The 27,097-nt window shown below is 41.0% G+C and overlaps 1 protein-coding gene across 1 annotated transcript in view; it reads left to right on the top strand.

The window, feature by feature from the left end:
* The window catches only part of dock1 (dedicator of cytokinesis 1), a 189,293-nt gene that overhangs the window by 25,472 nt on the left and 136,724 nt on the right, over positions 1-27,097 (top strand). The window contains exons 2-17 of the mRNA XM_034107070.2: positions 6,515-6,598; positions 6,923-6,963; positions 7,096-7,151; positions 7,716-7,812; positions 8,418-8,566; positions 9,169-9,304; positions 10,951-11,108; positions 12,172-12,253; positions 12,827-12,962; positions 14,634-14,706; positions 17,312-17,391; positions 19,453-19,578; positions 19,924-20,048; positions 23,540-23,638; positions 24,124-24,196; positions 26,877-26,980. Of these exons, the coding sequence (XP_033962961.1) occupies positions 6,515-6,598; positions 6,923-6,963; positions 7,096-7,151; positions 7,716-7,812; positions 8,418-8,566; positions 9,169-9,304; positions 10,951-11,108; positions 12,172-12,253; positions 12,827-12,962; positions 14,634-14,706; positions 17,312-17,391; positions 19,453-19,578; positions 19,924-20,048; positions 23,540-23,638; positions 24,124-24,196; positions 26,877-26,980 (1,619 nt within the window). The remainder of the gene's footprint in view (positions 1-6,514; positions 6,599-6,922; positions 6,964-7,095; positions 7,152-7,715; positions 7,813-8,417; positions 8,567-9,168; positions 9,305-10,950; positions 11,109-12,171; positions 12,254-12,826; positions 12,963-14,633; positions 14,707-17,311; positions 17,392-19,452; positions 19,579-19,923; positions 20,049-23,539; positions 23,639-24,123; positions 24,197-26,876; positions 26,981-27,097) is intronic.

The raw sequence follows: 27,097 nt of genomic DNA, 5'->3' as shown, positions 1-27,097 counted from the left end.
GATTAATCCCACCTCCCTTTTGATTGTTTTGTTGCTTTCTCTCCCTGTAGGTATCCTTTGTGTATACCAGCGTGGTACCAATGAATTCATTTCCTGCGGTCTTTGTTCTATTCTCTGCTCGTGGCTCGTGTTCTGGTAAATTCGCAGGGCTCATTGGATTGTTCTGGGGATCGCAAAATGTATTGTGTCCACGCATGTGCAGATGCACACACACTTTGATAACAAAACAACACAGGGGTGAATGAAACGGTGTACACATGGCACATGCCCTCAAATACATGTTGAAGTGGTTGGCTGCCTGACTCTAGTCTCTACATGCAGAACATCAGATACAGACTGTCAGGCGCGTTACATAACCACACGCTTGATTGTAAGCTGTATTCTATAAGGGTGACAACTTCTCATGAACTTTCAGTGTCAGTCAGGTTCTTCTTCTTTCCACCACTAATCAGTTTCCCTATTTGTGTTTGCCATATGTTGTTTACTATTTTTCATACCATTGCCTTTGCCAAACTTTTTCACTGTTTGCAAGTTATGTGCCAGTCAGTCAGCCAGAACTTCCGAAGTCTCTTTGTTCTTCTTATGTAAATTGCATTATGCTGCTCGGATGACTCAATTATACAATAATCGTACAAGTTGTTATGACCTCTTCCATAGCTGACACAAGCTGTACTAATTGGTATTTTCTGTAATTAGCGCATTTGCAACTGTGATGCCTTTTTTATATAGAATTGTCTTATTGAATTGGAAATCAAGTAATCTGATGGTTATTTTTCATCTAATTGTCCATTATTTTGTCTTTGAAGAATCAAATATGATACCAAATACCCCTAATTTCATTTGAACACTTTTGTACTAGTAGTTCAAAAACTAATTACAGCTTTGCAAAAAAAGAACTAACTTTGAGACAATCTGTTCGGAAAGTCTGTGTGGGATTAGAATATATGAAATGACTTCACCCCATAGCAACCAAAACAAAAACGTGTTGTTCTACATAAAACAACTTAAGAGCTACATTTTAACAGGGAAACAAACCGCAACCTTGTAATGAAATATATTGGCTCCTCTGATGGCAGGTGATTGTGGGAGAAAACGGTCGATTCACTTGATGTACCATTAGCATGCTGGGAAGGCTGCGGCGCCTGCGGGAGGGTCTTTTTTTAATTAAGTTGTCATTCACCTCTGGAAACCTTTGCTGAAATGTTCCTGCATGCATTCCCTCAGCAAGACACCCACACACACACACTTGTGTCATTTCATTCTACAGGTCTCCTCAAAATTAACACATATGTTCACACAGCCACTTTTAAGTTATCAGTGTTTAGAATGTGTGGTGTGTGTGCACGTGGTGTGTATGACAGATGTCGGTCATGGCTGGTTTGACAGCGACATGTTGTTCACCTCTCACTGATGGAAAGAACAAGTGCCATCAATGAGAATTTTGATTGACCTTATAACTAGGGATGCACAATATTGTTTTTTTGAAACCGATACCGATAACTTCCTGCTTCTCAAGACTGATAACCGATAATAATATAATATATATATATATATATATATATATATATATATATATATATATATATATATATATATATATATATATATATATCAGGGTTTCCGCTAGGATTTTTTCTCGCCGGTCAAATGTCCGGGCAGAATTTATTTTACCGGACAAATTTGAAACTTACCGGTCATATTTCAATAATAATAATAAGAGTTGTGTAGCAGAGTTTCCGTTAGCAGGTAATTTACCGGACTATGAGCAGATATGCATTGCTGATGTTTAAAACTCAGTTCACGGGCTCATTTTTATATTGCTTCAGTTTATAATCGTAACAGATCGAAACAATTCAGATTAATTTTTCAATAAATGATTCCACAAACAACAAACAACATAATTATTACATTCAAACAAACTACTTGTAGTAGATAACGTACATTATTCAGAAGTTTACATCAACTTTGAATAATAACACGGGAGAAACGGATCCTCTCTTTCCCCCGCTCTCTCCCTCTCTCTCCTGACGGCACGTCAGTTTCTCATGCAGCGCCTGCAGCTCGCTAAACAGAGCGCGGGGCTTCAGGTGCTCATGCAGAGCTGCGTGTCTCGGTCAGACTCAGCAGCTGATCTGATCTCTCTCTCGCTCCGGTTACACTTCACTCGCGTTTATGTCCATATCGATCAGATCCAGCTCTCCTGATCGGCCTTCTTAGAGAGCACTGATCAAACGATTAAGAGTGAATATCGGCTGATAATGACCGGCGGCCGATCGATCAGAGCCTCTCTAATTATTACCAGACATTTTGACCGTCAGGTTTTGAATTTACCGTTTTTTTTATAAATTTTACTAGCTAAAAACCGGTAATTACCGGCTAACGGAAACCCTGATATATATATATATATATATATATATATATATATATATATATATATATATATATATATATATATTAGGGGTGTAACGGTTCACAAACATTTCAGTTCGGTACGTACCTCGGTTTTTAGGTCACGGTTCGGTTCGGTACGTTTTCGGTACAGCAGAAGAAATTATCACAAAACATAACATATTTTTTTAAAATTATTATTAAACTGTGAATAATGTATTCACTCAAATAAATACAAAATATAATAAAATAAACATTAAGGTGCAGCATTTCGATGAACTGAAATAATCTGTATTTGAACTTTACTGTTCTAGTACTCACAAAACATAAACTATTAGTTTTGGGTTTTTAATTATTATTAAACTGAATATTCACTCAAATAAATGCAAAATATAATAAAATAAACATTAAGGTGCAGCATTTCGATGAACTGAAATAATCTGTATTGGAATTTTACTGTACTAGTACTCACAAAACATAAACTATTAGTTTTGGGTTTTTAATTATTATTAAACTATGAATATTCACTCAAATAAATATAAAATATAATAAAATAAACATTAAGGTGCAGCTTTTCGATGAACTGAAATAATCTGTATTTGAACTTTACTGTACTAGCAGCCAGCTTGACATTATGACTTGCTTGTCATTGTATTTTCATGTTTTTTTAAAGAAAAATGTACTTGTCCACATTGCTTGCCGAAAGGGCAGATCTGCTGGCTCTAGCAATGTCTCCTGCTGTGGAGAACACCCTCTCGCTAGGGACAGAGGTAGTAGCAGATACAGCCAGGTAGCGCTTTGCTAACATGGCAACATAAGGATATTTGCCGTTTGTAATAGCTTTGGCTCGGTCTGAAGTTTTTGCGAGTGGTGGAGGCTTAAATGCTAATGAGAGTTGGGTTTGCACTTCAGTCTTTTGGTACCGGTGATATTCACGTTCGGGTGATGCCTTTTCAAATGAGTGTGCAAGTTTGATGTATTGCCAGCCGCGTAACCAATTTTAGTTGAACAATGCCGACCAACAGCTTTGGTTCGGTCCACCTGTCTCTGTCCGTCATCCTTGTACGTAACTGCGAAATCAAAATGTTCCCAAACCGGAGACTTCAATGATGCTGGAGGATTTTCGAGCTCAACTTTATCTGCGTTCGCCATTTCGACAGTTCCTCAAATTACTGACTACATTTGAACGCATCCCTCTGACCAGCTCGTCCAATGAAAGGACTTGCTCGCTCTATGACGCGTTGAACACAATGGGAGCAAATGACTCTGAATGCTGCGACGCAGCACCTGCGATTACTTCCAAGAAGTTGTTCACGTTCTCAATTTTTTACGTTTAACGTTATATTCGTTCGGTACACTTCGGTACACACGTGTACCGAACCGAAGGGCTTATTCGGTACGGGTACGTGTACCGTTACACCCCTAATATATATATATATATATATATATATATATATATATATTAAATGTACCTGTAGTTTTTGCACACCTGGTGGTAAAAAAAAGACTAGTAGTGAGCAAATGACATGAGCATTACTACTAAGAACAAAACAAAGCCAAGAACAGTTTTGACTCTTCAAAGTGACCATATTTATTTTCCCAAATAAAGTTCTTGCCTTTTTCAAAAGCCTCGTCGATGGGTAAAAGCCCCGGTGCCTTTGCAGCTGGCTTTAGATTCGCCGCTAGTTTAGCAGCGCAGGCGTCTTCGTACGCTTTTAACACACCATCGTAGCGATGGCGATGTTTCAGGCGACTAATCAGGTTGGAAGTATTATAGCTCGTTGCCTTCTTCCCTCCTCGTGGAACTTCTGCATTGCATTTGTTAATACAAATAGCAAGCGAACTATCTAACTCTGAAACTTTGAAATAGTCCCATACTACCGACGACATGTTTGTTTACTGTCCTGGCTTCACGGCCGCACACCATTTACGTCACAGCCAGGCATGAGTTAGGGAGCGCTGGATTTGTGAAAAACTCCCCTCTTCCTAAACCACTAATACCACAGTACTGGCAAAACGGGAGGAGCCGAGTGAAAAACAAGCGCCCCTCATCCCAATCCACCCACACCGCAGTATTTTTTCTTTTTTTTTACCCAAAAAATTAATTGTATATTATCGGGGCTATTAAAGGTGTCATGTCATGCTTTTCCGGTTATTACCCGTCCCCTTGTGTGTTATGAAGGTTTTTATGCATGTAAACGGTGTGCAGAGTCAAAACCCTCAAAGTACACCATGTAGGGAGTAAAACTCTAAAACAGAAAATACCTCCCCAAAACACCTCGTTGGAGATACGTCACTGTCCATTTGATTCTTCCGGGGACATCATGATGTCATGTCGTCCCCGGAACAAAATGGACCAATCTGTGGAGCCGTTACGTAACGTCCGCGGAGCCGTTACGTTAAGCCCCCGCTGATTGGTCCAAATTGACCAATCCACGGACTTCCTCACACACTTGGTGCATGCAGCTCTGCTGATCTCTCCTCCCTGGCTGCAGGCTGATAACAGACAGTTGGGATCGCGGCGAAATTCTCTCTGCAGACCCATTCTCACAGCGTTTATCAACCTTTTTCTTACTCAATATCAAGCCATACTTATTGTTTTTACTTCGGCTGTGACTTTGTGTGTGCTCAGGATGAGTTTGGCTGTGTATCGCTAAACAAGGAAATCACACCGCCACGGAGCTCAGCGCAATTCACAACGTCCCGACTGGTCCCGACCAATCGGAGCACACTGGGAGGCTCACAGGGAGGGGGGGGGGCCAAGAGCTGCAACGAGCCGTTTAGTGGAGAGAGTGGATACACATACTTTACAAAGATGCTGTATGCGAAACCAGTGTGAGTTTGGAAAATTGCACAGTATAAATCTATTCTAGTAGACCACAACAATGGAATTATGATCAGTGGAAATGGCCATGACATGTGACCTTTAATACTTTTATCAGGTTTATCGGGATGATGTCATAATTCCTAATATCGGACCGATAATTATCGGACCGATAATTATCGGGCCGATAATTATCGTGCACCACTACTTATAACATGACCTTGACTTGTTGATGGATCTATCTCTGATACTAGATTGAGAAAGGCCTGAAAACATAGTCAACACAGGTCTTCATTGTACGGAAATGTAATTATTTTTATTGTGCATAGTGACAATTTCTTAGTCCCTCCTAATAGTGCTCACTTATCAGAAATGTATAATTATTATTTTGATGTTGCCCTTCATGTATTGCATGAATCTGTTTAGAAAAAAGTGCTCTAAATGTGTTTTGAATTGTTTTCAATATAATCACATTTATGTTTCTGCCCATCTGTTTTTTTGTTTGTGAGCAGACTATCCCCACACATGTAAACAGATGGTAGAAAGTTAAGGCTGAGGAGGATCTGATTGCTTTTGGAGCAGATCCAGGAATGCAATTTAAGAGATCTTTTTATTTTTGACCATTTCTCTTGAAATGAAATGCAATATGCATCACATGATCTGTCAGATTTCCTACATGTCTGCACATTCTTCCACCTATATTATGGACTATATACACTTTCAGATGGCGCACAGTTTGTGGTTGCTAAATTGTGTTCATTAAAGTTGTTGTTATTGAGATGATGCCAGCACAGTTTTCCTTTGGGCGACTCGACAGAACATGTTGGTTATTTACCAACAACATTTGGGAGCCACCTGTAACGGGCTCTATTGATTCTTGTTCATTTAGCAAACAATGCAGACAAAAATTGGCTTTTGTATTGTTTGCTAGAGAGCCACACAAGCGTCTTTATTGTTTTTTTCTCAACACCTCAGGAATAATATCTTATTATAATTTCCTCTCTCCTATATTTCTGAGCAAATCTCCATTTCCACTGGCATTATTGTCATTTTGGTGTGTCCCCCATCATTATTGGTTTCTTTGCAGTGGGCGGTAGAAGCATGTTGATATTACAGTGTTGATGGTCCAACCATGGCTGTGTCAGGCTGTGTGGGTGGACATCCTGTGGATGTGCGATGCCTCTACTGCACTTTGAAATGGCACACAATTAGCGCCACGAGGGAGCCAAACGCTTTATTGGCCTTTTTCCTCCTCCTGTAATATCTCCTCCTCTCATATTGTCCTCTCTCATCTCTCTCCAGCAATCTATAACTACGATGCCCGGGGAGAGGAGGAGCTGTCGCTGCAGATTGGAGACACAGTGCACATACTTGAGACACATGAAGGTGAGAAGAGGCTAACTGATGATACACATGATCAGAGCTGACACGCCAATGTCTCCGATTATTTTCCTGTCATCTCTGGTACTTCTTATTGTTTTGTCAAAATGTTTCTACACATGTTCAATCATATATAGCAATAATGAATATTATGCTGTGTAAATGAAGGCTGCAGCAACCCCATACGTTTCTCTACTGCCCCTGCTAGGGTTCGATTAGACTTAAATGTCATTCTTTATTGTGAATTCCTTAATACAACCGCATTTTTTTCAAACATATTTGATACTCTGTATGCAAAAAGCTAACATGCATAACCCTGTTCTCCATCAGACTGGTACAGAGGGCATAGGCTGAGGAGAAAATCCAAAAAGGTGAGTGGACGGTGAACACGTTTTTATGAATCCTTATATTCCTGTTACTAAAAGGTTACTCTTTACAGCTTCTGTTTTTCAGCTGTTTAACTTCTGTTGTGGTTTTACTATAATTGTGTCTTCCTCTTATAGGGCACATTTCCTGCTTGCTATATACACCTGAAAGAAGCCACAGTTGAGGGGAATGGGTAACTACTTGTACACTTCCACATTTTAATTTAGGATTGTTTTTTCACGAGTAAGACAATTGCATGTTCTTGTTTTGCATTACAATTGCATGATCCATCTTCAAACATAACAAAAGCTAAAGATGTATAGAGCAGCATGAACATGATACAAATGAATGAGAAGTTTGTCCCATCGTTTTTCCTGACCTACTGAAAAGCTTGGTGAATTGTAAGTTGTATGCAGACAGCCTCTGAGGTTTTGTCAGTACTTGATCAGATGTGACATGTGGCTTTGTTTTTGCACAATTTGTGGCACTGTTTTGTTTAAATCTGTCTTCTTTGATTTAACTTCCACAACACAAAAAAGCCCCCCAACTTCAAAGTCCTTGAATGCAGCTGGGAACCTTGAAGAACAGACACTTGTTTTCATACAATACTAAATAAAATAAAAATAAAAAAACTGTGAATACATTTCAAATTACGCAGATAAAAGGCAACATTTAAGCCGACACTTTCTCCACGTGGGGGGGAAAGGACAGGAAGGACGCAGAATCCATGTCTGAAATGTGTTCACTGTCCCTGCAGGCAAAAGGAGACGGTCATTCCCACTGAGCTGCCCCTGGTTCAGGAGGTGACCACCACACTGCGGGAGTGGGCCACAATATGGAGGGACTTGTATGTGGTAAGCAAGACTGTCCAAAGAAACAATAAGACACACACACTCATATGCATGTCAGATATGGTAATGTTACATATGGATGTTAGATGGCGAAGAAACGCTAGTACAGAGTTCCACATCTTTGTTGTTAGCTGAAAGAGGCTTGGAGGAAGGAACCCGGAAATGTGTAAAACTGAGTTTCATATCAAACTGGACCTACAATAATGTGTATAAGTGTCCCAAAGTGTCTTGGTAAACCTTTTTATGGAGCATACAATATTAAGCTACTGAAATACTAATACTTAGCCATAAGTAATACAGTTATGGATAGATTCATTTATCAAGCAAATGTAATAGTTTAGAGAAAAATGCAGTATTGTTAAGGAACATATGCCTGTTGAAAAGTAATTTTGTTGAATTTGCCTCGGGTACTTCCACCTGCTCTTAATAATTAAGAGCTTTTTTTCACCTTCACCGTGCTGAACCTGCTGCTGATGAGAGGTCTGGCCTTCCAGCATGAACAAAGTTATTTTACTAGTCAACAGTTCAAACAAAGAGCACTTAGATTTTCCAAATGTCCTCCTGTGTCTAATCTGTATTAATGTGCGTCCACCTGTTTCCGCTGTCAGGGAGACAAGCGTGAGATGTTCAACTCGGTCCGTGACATGATCTACGACCTCATCGAATGGCGTTCCCAGATCCTGTCTGGCACCCTCCCGCAGGATGAGCTCACCGAACTCAAACAGAGAGTCACCTCCAAGATAGACTACGGCAACAAGTGAGGATCCTGTCTTGAGAGGCCTTTTAACCCCCCTCCCTCAGCTGATTTCCCCTTTATCCTCATATCTTTCTGAAAACATGACTCTTGTTGGAATAGGTCAGCAGTGTCAGTCAATAGAAAGTGACAGGTCATCACTTAGCTTGAGGACAAACTGGAGGGATTTAGCTTCGGCAAAGCGAACTGTATTCCATCATGAAGTGACAGCTCTTTGATGTGTCTGCACTGGGCCTAGAAAATCGGTTGAAAATTGAAAGCTCCATTCTCCTCCTGTGATGAAACTTTAAACCTTTGGCCAGGTAGAGAAATGGCTTTTGCCTCCACAGAATGAGGGTGCTGATGAAATACATTGACTGCATGTTGGCAGCATGTCTGCCCGACTCCCTCCATGGAAGAAAGAGTCGGACAATATAGTGGAGCTTTGAAAGAGCTCAGGGAATGTTATACGAGTAGAACGTGTGGCAGCTTACAGTTAATGTATGCTATTTCCTTTTTTACACATTTATAATATTTATTTACCTAATCTCTTACGGTATATCTATTGTATGTCTTCATCTTGGCGGGTTCTGGCACTCGTTAACTCTCAAACATTTTTCTGAAAGGTACCTGGATCTGGATCTGGTGGTGAGAGACCAAGATGGGAACATCCTGGACCCGGAGACAACCAGCACCGTCAGCCTGTTCAGAGCGCACGAGGCGGCCTCCAAACAAATCGAGGACCGGATTCAAGAAGAGAGGGTAAAGATAGAGGTTCCTGCTTCTCTGGACGCCATTCTTTCACCTGCAACTAGAAATGGGTCTTTATCAAGATGGTATATTGGAGATAAGTGAAAGCACTTTACTGCAAAGTGTGAATAGTTGGGATCTGAATGGGGTCATCTTGTTTTTCTCATTCGTCTTCATTGGAGACGGTTTCCTCTACAGTACTTTCTGCTCCATATCTATGGACATGTGTATCAATTTAGATAGCTGTGTGGCTCTAGGGATGGCAATGTTCAGTATTTTGGTCGGCCGAACACTTAAGTCCAGACTGAAATATCTTAGCTGACGGATTTCTGTGAAATTTGTTACAGATATTCAAAAGCAATTCATGTTAATCCCTAACGTTTTATCTATAATCATTATAAAATGACAATTTGTCTAATACTTATATTGATGACTAAGCACCTGCAAAACAAACAAGACATTCGCTTTTAGCTGATTGAAAAACCATTGAAAAGTCCATTGTGCTCTTTTGCTTTCAAAAATGACTTGTTTCTCAAATGACACATGTCAAGTAAAAACAGCACAGGCTTTAACAAAAATAAAACAAATGGTCAAACTGTGTTTTTTAAGGTAAGACAAATGCAGAGAAATGATAGTTGCATCTAAAATGGCATTTGCGCAATTCACAGACGTGGGGACAATTGGACTCTGGAACACCCTGCCACTACACATCCGACAGTCTGATTCCATAACAACATTCAAAACCCAACTCAAAACCCACCTGTTCAAACTGGCATTTTCTCTATAATCTGTACCCTGTGTCCTTTTGTGTCCTTTTGTAGTCGATTTCCTGTTGTTTGTCTTGTCTTACCCCGGCTGATACTTCACGTAATCCACTGTTTTAATTTGTAAGGTAAAATTGTAAATCTGTAACCCTGTAAGGTGTCCTTGGGTGTTTTGAAAGGCGCCCCCCAAAATAAATGTATTATTATTATTATTATTGGGCCACTGCTTGTACACACAAACCCTTCACTGCTTCTTCAGAAAGCCAGGCACTCAGCCAGATGTCCTGTCTATTTTACTTGGCGTACCGGTGGCATCCCTCACCTAAATGTCATCTGGCAGTATGTAGGAGTGTCAGACGCCAAGTGCCCTGCAGTTATGTGGACTCATTGTACATGACCTTTTAATCCAGAGGTCTTTATTGCATATCGGGCAATCTGAGTGTCCAGGTCAACGCGATAACTATTAATGATATGGCCCCAGCATATCTTTGAAGGGCGTCGAAGGAATCAGCCCACCATTATACTGCGGATGCACTTCTGGAGATCAAGCACATGTTAATGCTTTTTATTCCACGGAGGACAAAATGCATTGGAACAACATTTTTGATTGATTTCATATCATTTCATTTCAAACCTTTATTTATCCAGGTGTATCCCTTGGGATCATTGACCTTTATTTTATAGACATTGTGCTTAACTTTTCAGAAAGGCACAGAACCAGTGTCTGACATTCAATTATCTGGTGTGCTGTTGCTCACCACACCAACGCACAGTATCTCTTCGTCCCCGGGCTTATTGTTTAAACTCCACGGCACTGAGGTCTACCTGCATGTGACGGAAAGCTATTGACGATTGCCAGATATTGAGCGCTATATCTCTGTTTCCCCCCGACAGTCTCAGAAGCAGAATATTGATCTGTCAAGGCAAGCAAAGTTTGCCTCCACACCGTCGTTCGGCCTCTTCGTGACTCTAAAGAATGTGGTGTGTAAGATCGGAGAGGACGCAGAGGTGCTCATGTCCCTCTACGACCCAGGGGACTCCAAGTTTGTCAGGTAAATCCATCGGCGTATATTCAATCTCTTTTATTCCCTTTATTAACTCACTCATATTCACAGACCTCGTTCTGATGAAGCATTGGGATGTCAACTGAAGCCAAAGTTGGTTTGGTTTAAGAGGAAAATGTAAAGATGGTGGACTTGTGCCTTCAGACACCGAATCAGAATCAGAATATCTTTATTGTCAGCATACATAATATATATATATATATATATATATATATATATATATATATATAGTAAGGTATAATGACATTTGGTTGGCGTCTCTCACTGCAGTAGAAATAGACACAAATAAATAGATCAGTGATAAAAGCAGATGTTGCAGCAATAACAATGCACATACAATTAAATATCAATGTACATATTTACACATTTTACAGGTTATAAACTTTACATATACTAAACTACAACAGTTTAAACATAGCTGTGTTCATCAATTGATGCTTAAAATATCCATAAATATGTAAATATATTTGTCTGAACTATACACCTATGTGTAGCCGACAGAGATTAGTGACCAGTCAAACACAGTTGGTATTTCTAGATGGAGTGGTGATGAGTTCACATACGCTTTTCATATGAAGACTAAAAATAAAGCCCTGTATGGACGAGATTTGATGTCCTCATGACATTTGATGTTTCAGACTTACTCGTACTTTACAGAATCGTCAGCTATCAGCAAGTGCAAACACTGACAGACACTTGGAAGCACACTCACACAGATACAGACGCACGCCATGCTGGAGCGTGACCAGAACAAGTGCAGCCTGCTTCCCGGGGATTTGCTATTGTTTTAGGATTCCGACAGCACATTATCACGAGTAGAGCAGCTCGGCCGTGGGATGTTTCCCTCGCATCCAACATCATTCTTGCATTTTGCTTCTCAAGCGGATCGGTGTCAGGATTAACATTTTAAGCTTCCACAGCTTTCAAGGAAATGATATTGAATGCAACCCAACGGATTGCCTTTTAATTTTGTTCTATGAGAATTTTATGTGAATCTTAAAAACGGCCAAGACAGACTAAAATAATGAGTCATGCTTTCTCTCTCTTACAGTGAAAACTACCTGGTGAAATGGTCAAGTTCAGGTCTGGTGAAAGACATAGACCAGCTTCATAACCTGCGGGCGGTCTTCACGGTGAGTGTGTTTGCTTGTATACGTGTCCCTGGGTGTGTGTGTGTGTGTGTGTGTGTGTGTGTGTGTGCCAGCCCACTCTTTATTCAGGCGTGTTATGAGTCATGTGGGAGCCTGTTTGCAGAGCTTGTATTTGTTGAGCTCTCTCAGAAAGAGCTTGGGTCGTCATATGTATTTACAAAGCTATCTAATGGAAGCCCAAGGGCGCAGGGGTCAGCGTGCATCCACTGGGAGCACTCTGCTAGGTTTGGTACACACTGCATCCAGAAAATGAATCTGGGGACACAATCACAGATGTTGCAGAAGCAGTTTTTGGTGAAAAGTTTGCCCGGAACACAAGCTCATCTTCACTTAAGACGGTGCTTTTAATCGATCAGTTGTTGTTGTGCACCCTAGGATTGATGTGGCCTGAACAAAAAAAAATGCTGTTGCCAGATTTAAATCCAAATGCTTTTTCTCGGGGCAAATATACAACTCCATTGTAATGGTTTTGGATTTGTCTACCTAAGGTATAAGTCATATCTATCGATTCTACTGAGCATAAGCATTCTTTTTCTTTTTTCCAACCCTCTTCAGGACTTGGGCAGTGAAGATCTGAAGAGAGAGAAGATCAGCTTTGTGTGTCAGATTGTCAGAGTGGGCCGCATGGAGCTGCGAGACAACAACACTAAGAAGCTGACGTCAGGACTGAGGAGACCCTTTGGAGTGGCAGGTAGAGCAGACGACAGAGACACCGAGTGACACCCTATTGTTCCAAAAAAAGCTGCAGGGCTTGTGTTACTATAATCAGACCTACCTTTTTTTTTAGAACTGATTCTCTGAACTTCCATCCTCCCCTCTGGCTTTGCTTGAATAACCCCATGTAAATGAAACCGATCAGAACAGATCCCTTGTTATGCCTTGTACTCCACAGTATGTACTCCACAGTATGTACTCCACAGTATGTACTCCACAGTATGTACGGTGCCAAAGTCTTTGCCCAGATGAGTGAATGCACTGTATTCGTCTAAAATGCATAGATATCTCACATAAGTGGAAAGAAGAATTACAGTTTGATGGATCTCCTGTTGGCAAGCAGCTGCCAGGTGTAAACTAATTAGATTGCTGTTTTGCCCACAGTTATCAAACAGAGTAAATGATACCCCTCTTTCAGTGTCTTTTCCCCACTTCCACCTGAAGAAAAATGACAGCATGATTTATGATGGCTTATCCTGAGACATCAGCATGATGGAGAGCTGCATTTTTGAGATTTGCTTATTTTTAAACGCTGTTGTAACAGGAATCATATGGTTTACATGTGACCTGAGGGGTAAAGACTGCTGCACAAATCACTCTGATTATCTGCACCGTCTCTCATTCGCTTAAGTTGAAGCAATTTCAAGAATGTGTTTCCTGTTTTGGTGTGCGGCTCCGGAGGTCAGAGTTCATGTTTGGTCAACATTGACCTGCAGGTTGTACACTCAGCTGATTGCAAAATGCATGTTGTGTTTGAACACATTTCTTATTCTGACTGTTAGCACCCAATTTAGTATAATATTACATGATCAGTTCGCTTACTCCAGCATTGCTCTCATACAAGTGTTATTCATTTTAAAATACATTTAAAGAGTAATTTATCACCAGACAGAAAACAAGTGTTTTGCTGCCCTCTCTGGTTGAAACCTATATAATAGGTCTCGGATATATACACAACATTTCTCTGAAGTGTTTGGCTTGAAATACAGCTCTGTTTCCAAAGTGCTGATTCTCTGCCTGTTACTTTAGATGAAAACAAGGAGCCACTCCCAGCGCCCCTCTGAGAGATATTTGATTAAAAAATAACACATTGGTGCTCTAGGAGGAGATTCAGGTGATAAGGTGGTGGGGGGGGGGCAGGTTTTTATAGAAATGGATCAGGACAAAAAGTGAGCAAATCTTTTTTCCTGAGACGTTCAGAATCTCTTTACCCAGAGGGGACACATGTTGATGTATAAAAGACATGAAAAAGTGGATTTTGCACAATAGGTGACCTTTAAGTCTCGTTTACTCAACTAAACTCAGAAGTGGTTTGGTATGGTCAACAGTGTAACCACACCTCAACATGACGTCACAGGGTCCTGGAGTACACATGTACATCACTGCAGCAAAGTGAAGGAATGAAAACCCTGGCGAGTCTACAGAAAATACTTTTTTAATGCGTTAAGTTTCTCTATATGCTGATATTCTAACATCGTGTTTTTTCAGACCCCTTTTACCATCTTAGTTGATTAGTGCTGAGACAAGGCCACTGTTAGCTGCTCTTACCCCCTGATGTGTCCTTGTCATACATTTCTCTGGCTCTTTTATAGCCGTGCTTTACTCTGCCTTGAAAATGTTTTAACCATCTCTCCTTGTTTTTCCACAGTAATGGATGTCACCGACATCATAACGGGCAAAATGGACGACGAGGACAAGCAGCACTTTATCCCATTTCAGCCGTAAGTGGATTGTCCAGCACCACAACAACAATTACATTAGCACATAAGGGAGCATAGCGTTCCTTTTAAGCTTGGTATAATGTTGCATAAAATAGCAAAGCAGATGTCATTCTGCCATTTACACATATTCTCATTAATTTGAGTAAGCACAGTATGTCGGAAACTTGGCGGTCGTATTTAACTTCATTTTTTAATGTCTTGAATCCTTGACACCTGATTAGCGGGGGTTTTAAGACGTTAGTGCTCCCCTTTTCCCTGCTGACTCAATTAAGGCAATCTCATTAACTGCTGCCATTCTCGTAGGACTGCGTACAGAGACAGAGTAACCTTTTCCTTAATGTGATTTCCTGCATAATTGGAAAGTCTTCAGATTCAGGCGGTTTAGCTGGCAGATCACCACACTTAACGGTTTTATCTGTAAGCATAAATCATGGAAATTAGAGCCTTCCAGCCCAAAAGAACAGGTTCTACAATGTGTTATTTATGAAGTGTGAATATTTCCCACTAAATTTTAACTGATGAAATCGCAAATCCTGCCATCACTCTGTGTTTTCAAGGCTAAGAAAGCCATTTAGCGTCGGTTTGACGTGAAGTATTTTGGATGGACTCCTGGCATCCAAACAAAAATGGAAATGGCTTTCAGAAAATGGACTACATAGATCAAAATCTTACTGAAACTGTTGGTTGTTCTTGTTTGTCCAAGACACACCCTTATTACAGATGAGCTCTCCTCTGGCTTGTTGTCTAGAATCAAACCAACTTAAATTAATATAATGCTTTTTCTAGCAAAGTTTCACTTAATGCTGACATGAATATTTGTTTAAGTGATATCAACTTCACCTTGGATTCTGGGAAGATAAAAAAAAACGGTTTCCCCAATTTAAAGACTGTTCATAATTATCATAAAATCCACTGTGGCAAATTCTTAGGATCAAACTACTTTAAACATTTGAGGGTGAATCTCCCTGGTTCCTCTTGTCCTACACTGTACATGTCCCATAAATGTCCCTTATTCTGCCTCCTTGCTTGGATTGGTTTTGGATTCAAGGTTGGAGGCGCTGAAGACAGCCTGAGTGACAGAGATGTTTTACTGCTTCCTCCATGCTCACATCATTCACCACTGTCTTCTCCTCCATGCTCTACTTCTTCTTCTTGTTTCGAGTCCTCTGCACTGCAGATGGCATCGCCGCCAACTGCAAATATTTCTCTCACAGCTGCCACATGTGGTGTTTCCAAGATCACATCTGCTACCTCCGTATACTCTGTTCACACTTACACTTACTTTAATGTTTAATTGGAATTTGGCACCGCACTGGAAGTGGGGTCCTTACCATAAAAGTAGTCCAATGGCTCATGAAGCCAAACAAGTTTAACTTGTGGTAAACAATTACCTGATCTGTCTCATCTATGGGGCCAATAGAGCAAGCGCACTAGCATTTCCTTATACCGCGATTCATCCTTAAAAAGCGTTAACAGTTCAACGTCAGTTTCAAATTGTCAGTCTCTTGGAAACACTTTTTTTTGATCACATGAAGGACCTGGAAGTTGTAATTCAACAGTTTGGCCACTAATTGGTTTCAGAGCCTCGCACTGTTCCTGTGTCCAGTCCCCTTTATCAGCCCATGGTTGGTACTGTTGACACCTGTAGCCCCATTGAGAACAGCACATGATGTAATACAGTGTTTTACATTTGCTTTGTCAATAAAGCAGAATTAGAATATTAATAATGGGGTATAGTCTTGAGTTTGAGGCCTTTTTTATATCGTTACCCACTTTGAAAACATTAAAAGGCCACCCCCAGGTCAAGCTTCACACTGCTCCTGTGGCGCTATAGCATTCACACCAAATCAACGTTGCTGCAATTAGTGCAGGGTTATCTGGTGGTGTGGGAGTGGCATTTGAATAGCTAACTTACTGTGAAGAAACTGCACTACGATTAATGTCCTTAATGGGGTGAAACCCGCCGCTGCTGCGTCTGTAAAGCCGGTGTGTCCTTGGGCAAGACACTTCACCTGAACTTGCTCCTGTGGGTATTGTCCACAGTTTCTGACCATTGCATATATATGTGTAATGTGTGTATATGTAAAGCGCTTTGAGTCATTGATAAAGCGCTATAATAAATGTAAGGAATTATTAATGTCACAGGGTTTGCACTTTTCAACACAGTAAAGTGATAAGCCACCAAATTGTGATGCTGGGTTGTTTTTTCCAAACTGCTGCAACTGTAGCCATCACGTCTTAATAACCCACATTGACATGTCAAGTATAGAAGGATATGCAGAGCCTGGTGTGAATGCAGCCTAAATGGTGACTTGGCATAACTTCCTAAATGATGATTTCTCTGCGTTTCTTCCATCACCCTTCCTGGCTCAATGTTAACTGCCAACAAGCGGCTTTGTGTCCGTCACGGTATTCGCAACATTCTTCGGTGTGTCTCTGTTTCTCCGTCTCTCTTTCACCCAACCTCACAACCATCACTCTGTGGCTCCCCTTCTCCTCCATCTCTTCTTCTCTGTGGTGTTTGCCTGTTGTGTGCATACTGCAGGCTAGCATTGGATGACGCCATTTGCCACAAGCAGCTGAACATCTCCCGTTTTTCACCCAGGGTGGCAGGGGAGAACGACTTCCTCCAGACCGTCATCAACAAAGTTATCACCGCCAAAGAGGTCAATCACAAGGGCCAAGGTACAGTGAACATTTCAGACACAAGAACCACGGCCGAGGAGGGAAGTCGCCACGCTGTCAGTCTTTTATCGTCGCTGATAGAAATGCTAATAGAATTTGAAATTGCATCTATTGTGAAGTGTCATTAGTGTCTAAAAGTGTTTTTATTAATTGTCCATCTCTGCTAATTATTTTACTGGGTCTATTATAATTAATGTCGAAGAGTAATATTTTATTTAGCTTAATTTGCTTTAATAAACAGTTTTTTATGCAATTTTAGCTCTGTTCACACAAGGTAACATAACCCGCAATATACTGACAGGGAATTCAAACAGTTCCTTTATTAAGAACATTATTCTTTGTCAAATATTCACATCATACATCAACTTAAAAATAGTTGCCCTCATCACCATGACTACACGATGTAAGTAATCCAGCTGTTAATTAAGCTGCTGAGTCGTCGGCAAAGACTGGATCTTATCGGGCTTTTGACATCTGTGGTTCGAAGATCAACATTAGCCATCTGAGGGATTTGTGCTGGGTGGGGGGGAAACGACATGCAGCCTCCATGGTATTGTCATGACATACGAAGATGTACTCAGATAAATGTCAGGTCTGCTCTGGCCCACACTGGGAAGAACAGCGGAGCACTGAGAGCAGCTGCCTGGGTCACAGTCGCATATCAAAAGGCTTCCTGCTTGGAGAGTGAGAGATACGTCCCTCATAACAATATGGGGCCTGTGAAAGTGAACAAAGCCTCTGGGTTCTCAGGCATCACTCACTCTGGTGGCCTTTGAACGGGCGCACTGCATGATGACTGCTTTAATTGGATCCACTTTTCTTTCTGTCTTGACCAGAGGTATGCATCTACGCTGCTTTGTTTTTCCTGAGAGAATATCACATGGACCGAAACTGGCACATCATGCTGTCGGCATAACAGAAGCTCTCCTTCCAAAACAGGAGAAAAGCAGGACAGCTACTGGTGTTAAATTGTTAGGAAATATGACCCAATGAAGGTGCCCTGAAGACACTTTTGTTTCAGTATTATTCAGAGACACAGTTTCGCTTTTATAGCTTTGCACTCTCAGGTCTTCCCAATACCAATTATATACATCTGAATTACTGCACCGTTTAACCATTCTATCATAAATGTCTCCGAATAGAATAGAAAAGTTACAAAATAAAAGTTTTTGCTATTGGGGACAGTATTATGAACTTGGCAGAGGAACAGAAAACAATGGTATTTTTTCTTATCTAAAGTGTTCTCATTTATAGGGGTATCAAGGGTCTGTTTGTTTTTTACGGAAACACTTATTTACCTTCCATGTATTGGTGTTCTGAAGTAGCAATTTTAATTAAGGTATTTTTGACATTTTTAACTAGAATAACAATTAGGGCTGCTCAATTAATCGCGATTACGATTATGGCTTGCAACGATTACGAAAACAACGTAATCAAGATAAAACGATATTTTTTTTAATTAATTTTCTTTTGGTTTTTGAGTTGAATTATACTTAAAGTTCAGGGTAATCAGCTGTTAAAAACATACTGTTCACATTTTTTTCTCTCCAATAAATGGATGTTTTTAAAGTCAATGAATAATCGTATTTAATAATTACAATTATTGACCCAAATAATCGAGATTATGATTTTTGCCATAATCGAGCAGCCTTATAACAATACCATTTTGTCAAACCTATGCAAATGTAAAGAGACACCCTCAAAGGAAATGCATGTGCTAATATACAGGTATTATGTAGATGAGCATCACACATCTAGGCTCATGCTTTGCATATTTTGTTATTTTAGTTTTTCCGTTTGTTTGTTAAAATAGCTTTAATATTACATTAAAGGTTTTGTAGGTTTTCCCACCCACTACTCTATACTGCACATTTAGCGGAGCACTAGGAAAACACACTTGTATCCTCTGTCATGTTCTCCTAAGCACATCCCTGAGGGTAGCTTCAATGTAGACACACCTAGAAATCACTTTTTAGTAATCCCCGAGGCCGTTTGCTCTCTCGCTGTCTCCTCCTGACGTTATCTTGGTCCCTCCCCTCTTTGCCTTGCATTCATCACCAGGCCTGTGGGTGACTCTGAAGCTGCTTCCTGGAGACATCCATCACATCAGGAAGGACTTCCCTCACCTGGTGGACCGATCCACAGCTGTGGCCCGCAAGATGGGCTTTCCTGAGATCATCATGCCAGGTGGACATTTTTTAAACTTTTGACCTTGGCTCTCTGAAAGTCTCCTTTTCTTAAATGTCATTGACTGAACACATCAATCATTCAGAAAGTGATTTTAAATTAAGAGCTGCTATTTTACAGAATGTGAGTGAGGGAGAAAAGAACATTAAGGTTTGATGAAGACATTAGTTATGTAATAGACTGAAGTCACCAGGAAGTACATGGTGCCAAATACCCACTTATGCCACCTAAGATGTAATGAGTTCTGCACTAATATTCACATAAACGATTGACCTTGAGCTCCTTGAAAACCCATCAAAGGGAAGATTTCCTCCCATCTGACCTGCTTGTTTCTGTAACTCCAAGGTGACGTTCGAAACGACATCTACGTTACACTGGCTCTGGGGGATTTTGACAAGGGAAGCAAGACCACACCCAAAAACGTCGAGGTGACCATGTCTGTTTACGACGAGGATGGCAAGAAACTAGAGGTAAGATTTGATGTGAACCTACTTATTTGTCCCGGTTCAGCTCAAGCTCAGCATTCAGGACACAAGTATTGTATCGGTTTTCAGACAGTCTGTGATTCAGCAGGCTTTCTTTAATCTCACAGCTCAGCACGCTGCTTAACTGACTAGCACTCCTGTAAAGCAGCGTGATACCTAGGTCAGACTGTACGCCTTTTGTCGCCCGTCAAAAAATGACAGAATGCAATATTGGGTCTTTGTGGTTGATTGAGTAGCCTAACATTTGGCTCACTAATGCGGGAATCAACCTCGTCATTGTCAGAATCAGTTATAGACCAAGACATGCAGACAGGCAATAAAAGGAGCATGGATTTAAACGGGATGCTATAGTTTTTTATTAGAAGTCGGGTCAAATAAGGTAATTATTTTGATTGTGGGTGTATAACATACAGTAGATAGTTGCACTCCCACAGCATGGAGAAACTGTTCTTAAAATCTAGGTTTCAAATCCTTGATGGCTCCCAAATGTGCAAGTTGGAACACGTTTCATGAACTTTTGCTTCAGGTGTCTATTGTCCTAATGAAGGCTGTGTTTTATCCAAAGTGACTAGCCAGTAATCCATTCTTCTGATGTTTATGCATCCGGAATGGCTTTACCTCTTGAGGGATAAGAGAGGTGTACGGGAGATGATCACGAGGAGTATGTACGAGTGGCTCTGGGAGGAGGTGTTTGTTCGTGGGAGAATGAACCCACTCAGTTTGTTTTTAGAGACTAATTTAACCCGTATTTAGTTTACATGCAGTTATGTTACAGCTAATATTGTCTAGCATGTATTAACAGTAACATGTTCACACTCATTATGCCTGAGTTGAAGTCACAAGGATTAATGACGAAGGAGTGATTTGCAGGGACGGCCTGCAGCTAACAGCCAATCAAACGAGAGCGCTATTACCCTTAGCTGCTGTAATTATACACATTAGTCTAAGATGGAGAGGCTTCGTCAGTGATTTGGCCCAGCAGGCAGGAAGTGTAAGCATCCGTAGTGATTATGCTGTAAATGCAGTTCTGAAGTAGCAGAGAGAAGGGATGATCTCAACTTCTTTCTGATTTGACAGTCCCGGGAAATACACACAATTATCCACTGCTTCGTTGCTAGACAACTATTCTCAGTGACTGTTCTTGATGGTATCATTTATAATGCAGTATATGGACACATTTGTCACTGGTCACAGATTTTTCACAAACTTCCACACTTCCAATGTTTTTGATATACTTATTGTACTACAATGTCTACAAGTCATCTACCAGAAGACATTATATACGTTACCATTTTTTTTTATTGATAGCTTGTTACAAATACAGTTTTTAAACATGGTGTACTTATCGGTTTTCTATTATTACTATTATTTTTTTTGTAATGATACCCAAATTGTCAGCTTATGTTCATTGATCACATCTGCGGATGTCATGGCCTTGTTTCCTTGCAGCGCGGCAGCTCTCTTCAACATCTTGCCTTGCAGCTTTTCATAGAACAGTCTCATCAGTTGGATCCTCTAGGGATCACAACTAATTGGTCAAATTCTCCGTCTTCCTTCCCGGATTTTAATTGGCAGGACAGTTCTGTGTCTGAGCAACTACTGCCTTGAGAAAGGAACTCTTTTGTTTACATCAAGCCATTTATGTTATATAATAAAGACGCCTCCATACACAAGGCACTTGAAAATAGGAAAATGTAATTGCATTACAAACTTCATGATAGGTTTGCTTTGCAAGTTTCACTTATTGTCGAATTCTCCCTTGATTTTTCTCTGATTATGTCTCAGCCTTCGTCTCTTCTTTCTCCTTCTTTGGTCTCTTTCTACCACTGTCTTTCATCATCTTTTCTCAATTTGATAACATATTTGTGACGTTGTGTAGTAAGAGGCTAGACCAGGGGGTCTGCAACCTTTTTGACCAAAAGAGCCATTTTGCCCCTTTTCCACCAATTTATTTTGTCTGGAGCCGCAAAACATATTTTATAGCTTATAAAGTTGTATATATTGTTATATCGTAGACAAAAACTACTGTTTTTTTTTATTGATTATTTATTACATTATAGAAAACTGTTTACCTCAATTTACCATGTACCTTAATAATAAACAAAGAACTCTTATAAGGAGAATAAAAAAGAATATACAGGCCTACTTTAAAATAAATTAACACAGCACTTGGGGAGTCCTCTGCACATGTGAAGAACATGAATATAATTAAAACGGGCCCACTTTGAAATACAAAAAACATATAGCTGCACCCTAAAAATAGTTTACTGATTGAATTATGACTGAATATCGTCAGCTGTCTTCCTCTTCCGTGTTGTTCCTCCAATACGTAAGGCTGCAGCACCTTTAACAACTTCTCTCCACATATCAAACATACAGGTAAGCCAGCATCGTTTGCTGTGAAAGCATATAACTCTAACCACGCAGAATTAAACCCTCTGTGTTCCTCGGATACTTTTATTTTCTTTGATTTATCCATAGTTCGCTCATCGAGCCGGGGGTCAGGTTATTCACCTGCAAGAAAAGGCGCTGGCGCGTGACCGTAGCAGGATATGATGCATATTTTAGTTGACCTAATTAAAATCGTTTTTCAACTGTACAAATATGTTTTATTTTATTTCCTTCTTATTTTTGTCTAAGCTCAAGGGAGCCAGAGCAGAGGGCTTAAAGAGCCGCACGCGGCAGACCCCTGGGCTAGACAGTGGCCTCTCATGACCTTGACAAAGTAGCCTGTGGCTGTGGCTGGACCTTGGCCACTTTCTCCTCTGCAAAATCGGAAGCTTTCCTGAATCCAGGCCTTTTAGTGTAAGGGGAAGAGTCACTAGAGCCCGCACCTGCCCCCCAGATCTGCTCGCCGTGGCTTGGGGAGACCAGGCCTGTTATTCCTCGTAATTGCTGGTTGTCAGAAGCCATTAGCGGCAGAGTATTTTAGCAGCAGCAGGGCAGGGAGTCAGCTGGAGTAGCGGGAGGTGGGCAGGCTGAGTGCCGATTGATAGAAAACAAGGCATGCTTGCCATCCGCTGTCACTCCAATCCTCGTGCCAAAATCCCCCAAGGGGTCGTAGTATTTTACATAACGCTCCCTTACCAATATTACATGGCTGGCTCCATCAGCACCAGCTGCTCTTCACCCTTCTCTCCTCCACTTCTCTCTGCATGTGAGCCACTGCCCCTCCTTAAATAATTAAAATCTCATTTATTTCTTATTTCCACAAAGCTGTCATGAGATTGGCAGCCAACACGCGTGAGTGCATGCATGAAGTGCATACAGATTTTTAAAGGCCATTATAGTCGAAAGGCTTTATGTTCCACAGACTACGTTTTTATTACAAAGTGAAAGTCAGTTTCCTACATGCAGGGATGATGCTAATATTTTGACAGTGAGAATAGCTAAACGATGATGATTTTAAAACTTGAATTGCCCGTTTAACTCGATAACCAGTCCTGTTGTTTGATATCTCTCTTTCTCTGCACTAGAATGTGATTTTCCCTGGCGCTGGGGATGAAGGGATCAACGAGTACAAGTCTGTCATCTACTACCAAGTGAAGCAGCCACGCTGGTTTGAAACCATAAAGGTGCGTCTCACTCCTTACATTTTCTTCTCAGTTATTGCAGGTAATCATTTTGTGATTATTTTCCACCTCGAATGCCTTGCCTCCCTTTTTTATATCATTCTTAAATCCATTATTCATCACTACACTGGTTTCCATCACCAGCAGTCTATAGAATGAACACTGGTGGATATTCACCCATGAAGCTTTGAAGCATAGAAAGACGGCGATCAATATTAAACCATGCAGTATATTAAATGCTTAATGTGGTGGCAGCAGAAATGTATATAAATAAAATAAGTTCCATATCAGGGGTTTTTCATGTTTTTAATTTTTCATATCACAAGTTACCATTTTCCAACAATGGACATTGTTATTACTTAAACATTGTTACTACCTTAATATGGACATCTAAAATCAGGGGCTTATGTGTTTCCCAGTGTGTCCTTAAAGATCTGCTTTGTGATATTATGTTTATTTACAAAACCCTTGTCTGTCCACCACCTCAGGTTGCTATCCCTATTGAAGACGTGAACCGGAGTCACTTGCGGTTCACCTTTCGCCACCGCTCATCGCAGGACTGTGAGTACAAATGTCAGCGTGTGAATAATAACTTTTCGCCAATGACCAGATGCACAATTGGATGGCTAATCTATCCGCTGATAAAAACCGAATGGAAGATATCCAATCGGAGCAGATGTGCGGCAAAGTGATAAATACTTTGAAGCTCACCCTTTGTCACACTAATCAGAGGTATTAGTCTTCCCATGCACACAGCAGCATCGTGAAGTGGCTCGTCCGACACTACAGCTGGGATGTGAAAAAATGGCTGCGGGGACTCGTTTGTTTATCGGGACCAGTGTCTAGCTTAATGCAGTCAGTGTTAGATGGCCTTTTGTTTTTTTAACATCCTTTCTAATGTTGGGGATGTAGAGGGCAGGGAAGCCTGGTACTGGCAGCCTTGCCATCCCATCTGTCCGCCGCATGGCCAGGCCATCCCTCCAGCAGCCGAGCTGGGGCAGGGAAAGAGGATTTGGTGGGGTAATGGGAGCGACAACAGGTGTATTAAACGATTACTTCACATGGCACAAAAGGAAGAGAAGGACACAGCGTATATATCGGAACGGAAAGGTAAACCTCCTCCATAAAATAATCTACAGCTGCCGTCATCCTCCAGTTCCAAAACCCTTCAGCTCTGTTGGCTTCTCACCAACATGCAGGTGTTTTGGGCAGAAACGGCCAGGTCTTATAATCCACTTGGAGAGCCTTCTTGTCATGCTTGGCACCTTGCTTCTGCGGGGACTGATGCTGTTACGAGGCATGCCTTTGAAACTCTGCGACTTGCTGTTATCATGCTGCAAACTTGCTCACCTCAAGTGACTCTGGGACCTGAGGGGCATAATGATGCTACCACACGTTTACTCACAAACAATTGGCAATAGAGAGATAAGTTGGATTGCATTGGCCGGGTAATATTGGTTTGGTTTATGCATTGTATTTTCCTATTTAGAGGTGTCCCATTATGCAGACATGTGCGCATGTTACTTCCATGTCTCTGTCTGAGTTTTGGCTGCCTCTAAACATTATCAAATCTGTTGCATTTACCACTCTGCTGGTTTTCTCCCTTTTAATTGTACTGGAAGACAACTGATGCGATTTCTCTTCAATATCCCTGTGTGGCAGACTTCCAGTTCGATATCAACGTTGAAATCATTATTATCCAACCTGGAACAAATTGGTAATTTAGATGTAAGAACATTTGCATTATTGACTATCGCAGGAGCTGTACTATTTTTTTTAATGACAATATACAATTCTGATTAACTGTTTTAGATCTAGTCTACAAATAGTATTTTACAGACTCACACAATGATCATTTGAAAATAAAAGAAATCAGCGAACATAAGAATAAGCCAAAGTGAAGAAATGTCTACATTCTACCAGCAAAGCACTTCTCAAGTCCTCTCAGTTGTCTGCCTCTGCCGTCTCCTGCTTGTGTCCTTCCCGCCTCCTCCACTGCTCCCAGCTTCAGTAGGACTGAACTGTTGGTGGAAACGCAGAGTGACAGAGCTGCTAATAAGGGCCACTGCTCCAGCTCATGTGCTCTGTATCGCAGCCCCTGGTTCAGAATCAGACCAGCGCTCTAACACTGTCGGGGCTCATCAGGCCGATGGCTGCTATCACAGATGCCACCGCAGCTGTAAGAGATCCTTGCCATCTTTTCACTTCTGTTCCATTTGTCATTATGTCACTACCTGGTGAGTGGGCAGAGGATGGGGACAGTACATTTAACATGAATGTGAAGTGACAGCCCACCTTGGAGGTAGAAGGCCACAGAGCTTTCCTACAAACTTGACTTTGATTAGCTGAAAGAGAGTCGCTGTCCTGAAACTGACCTCTTTCCCAGAATCCCAAGTTTCTCACGTATACATTTTTCTTAACTGGGTGACATGCGTGCAGTGTTTTCCCTCCACTGCTTCCTCTGATGCCAACCCAGCAATTATTCACCGGCGAGGCTGCAGGCAGCAAACCAATGAGGGGATTTATGCAGATGCAAGATACTTCGATGAATCACGTCGCCCTGCGCGTACATTTGAGCTTGTTGATCCAGAATGATGATGTATGCGGCCGTACACAAACATTTGGTTACAGGACAAAGTCATAACTCTTTCGCTTGTTTCTGCAGCGCTTCCCCATAACAACCCAATACACTGTCTCACGTGTGTGTGCACATACACACAAGCAATGAGCATTTTTCTTTCTTCTTTTACAGCTGTTTTTATTTTCATATGTCTAAAATCCCATGCCTGTATAATAATCACATCAATGTTCAGAGGCTGCATATATCGGCTTATAATTAAACAAATATCTCACCTGCTCTTTGCCTTCCACAGTTCATTTGCAACCTTGTATAATTGCAGCGATGAACAACTCGTGCACAGACACAGACATTAACATTAGGTTCTTGTGCCAGCTCAGGATCTCACTCGGAGCCGGTACTGTAGAGATTTACATTTGGGATTGTCTCTAACTTGTTAATGACTTGTTGTAAAGCAAGCCCTACAGCATAGTTTACTGCGAAGGAGCCGGTCTCTAACCACTCCCTGCATTCTTAAAAAAAACACTATTGATACACCTGAATATATTTTAATATATACACCAAAAACCAGAGTATGAGTATGAATCTGAAATGCAGTGATTTGCATCTCCTTCCCTCTGACTGTTTTCTGTCCTTCTCATGTTTCTCTTCTTCCTCCCACAGCCAAAGACAAATCGGAGAAGATATTCGCATTGTCTTTTGTGAAGTTGATGAGGTACGATGGGACGACCCTGAGGGACGGCGAGCATGATCTCATCGTGTATAAGGTAAATATGAACGAGCCCATAGCACGGTTAGAAGTCACTTCTGGTTTGTTTGTTTGTTACCGGCTGCATACCTGCAGGGCTGGCCCACAAAAAGACTAGGGTAGATCATGTGCCCGT

This window comes from Pseudochaenichthys georgianus, chromosome 19 (assembly GCF_902827115.2).
Source record: "Pseudochaenichthys georgianus chromosome 19, fPseGeo1.2, whole genome shotgun sequence".
In the NCBI taxonomy this organism is placed as follows: Eukaryota; Metazoa; Chordata; class Actinopteri; order Perciformes; family Channichthyidae; genus Pseudochaenichthys; species Pseudochaenichthys georgianus.
This window is presented reverse-complemented; position numbering and strand designations above follow the sequence as displayed.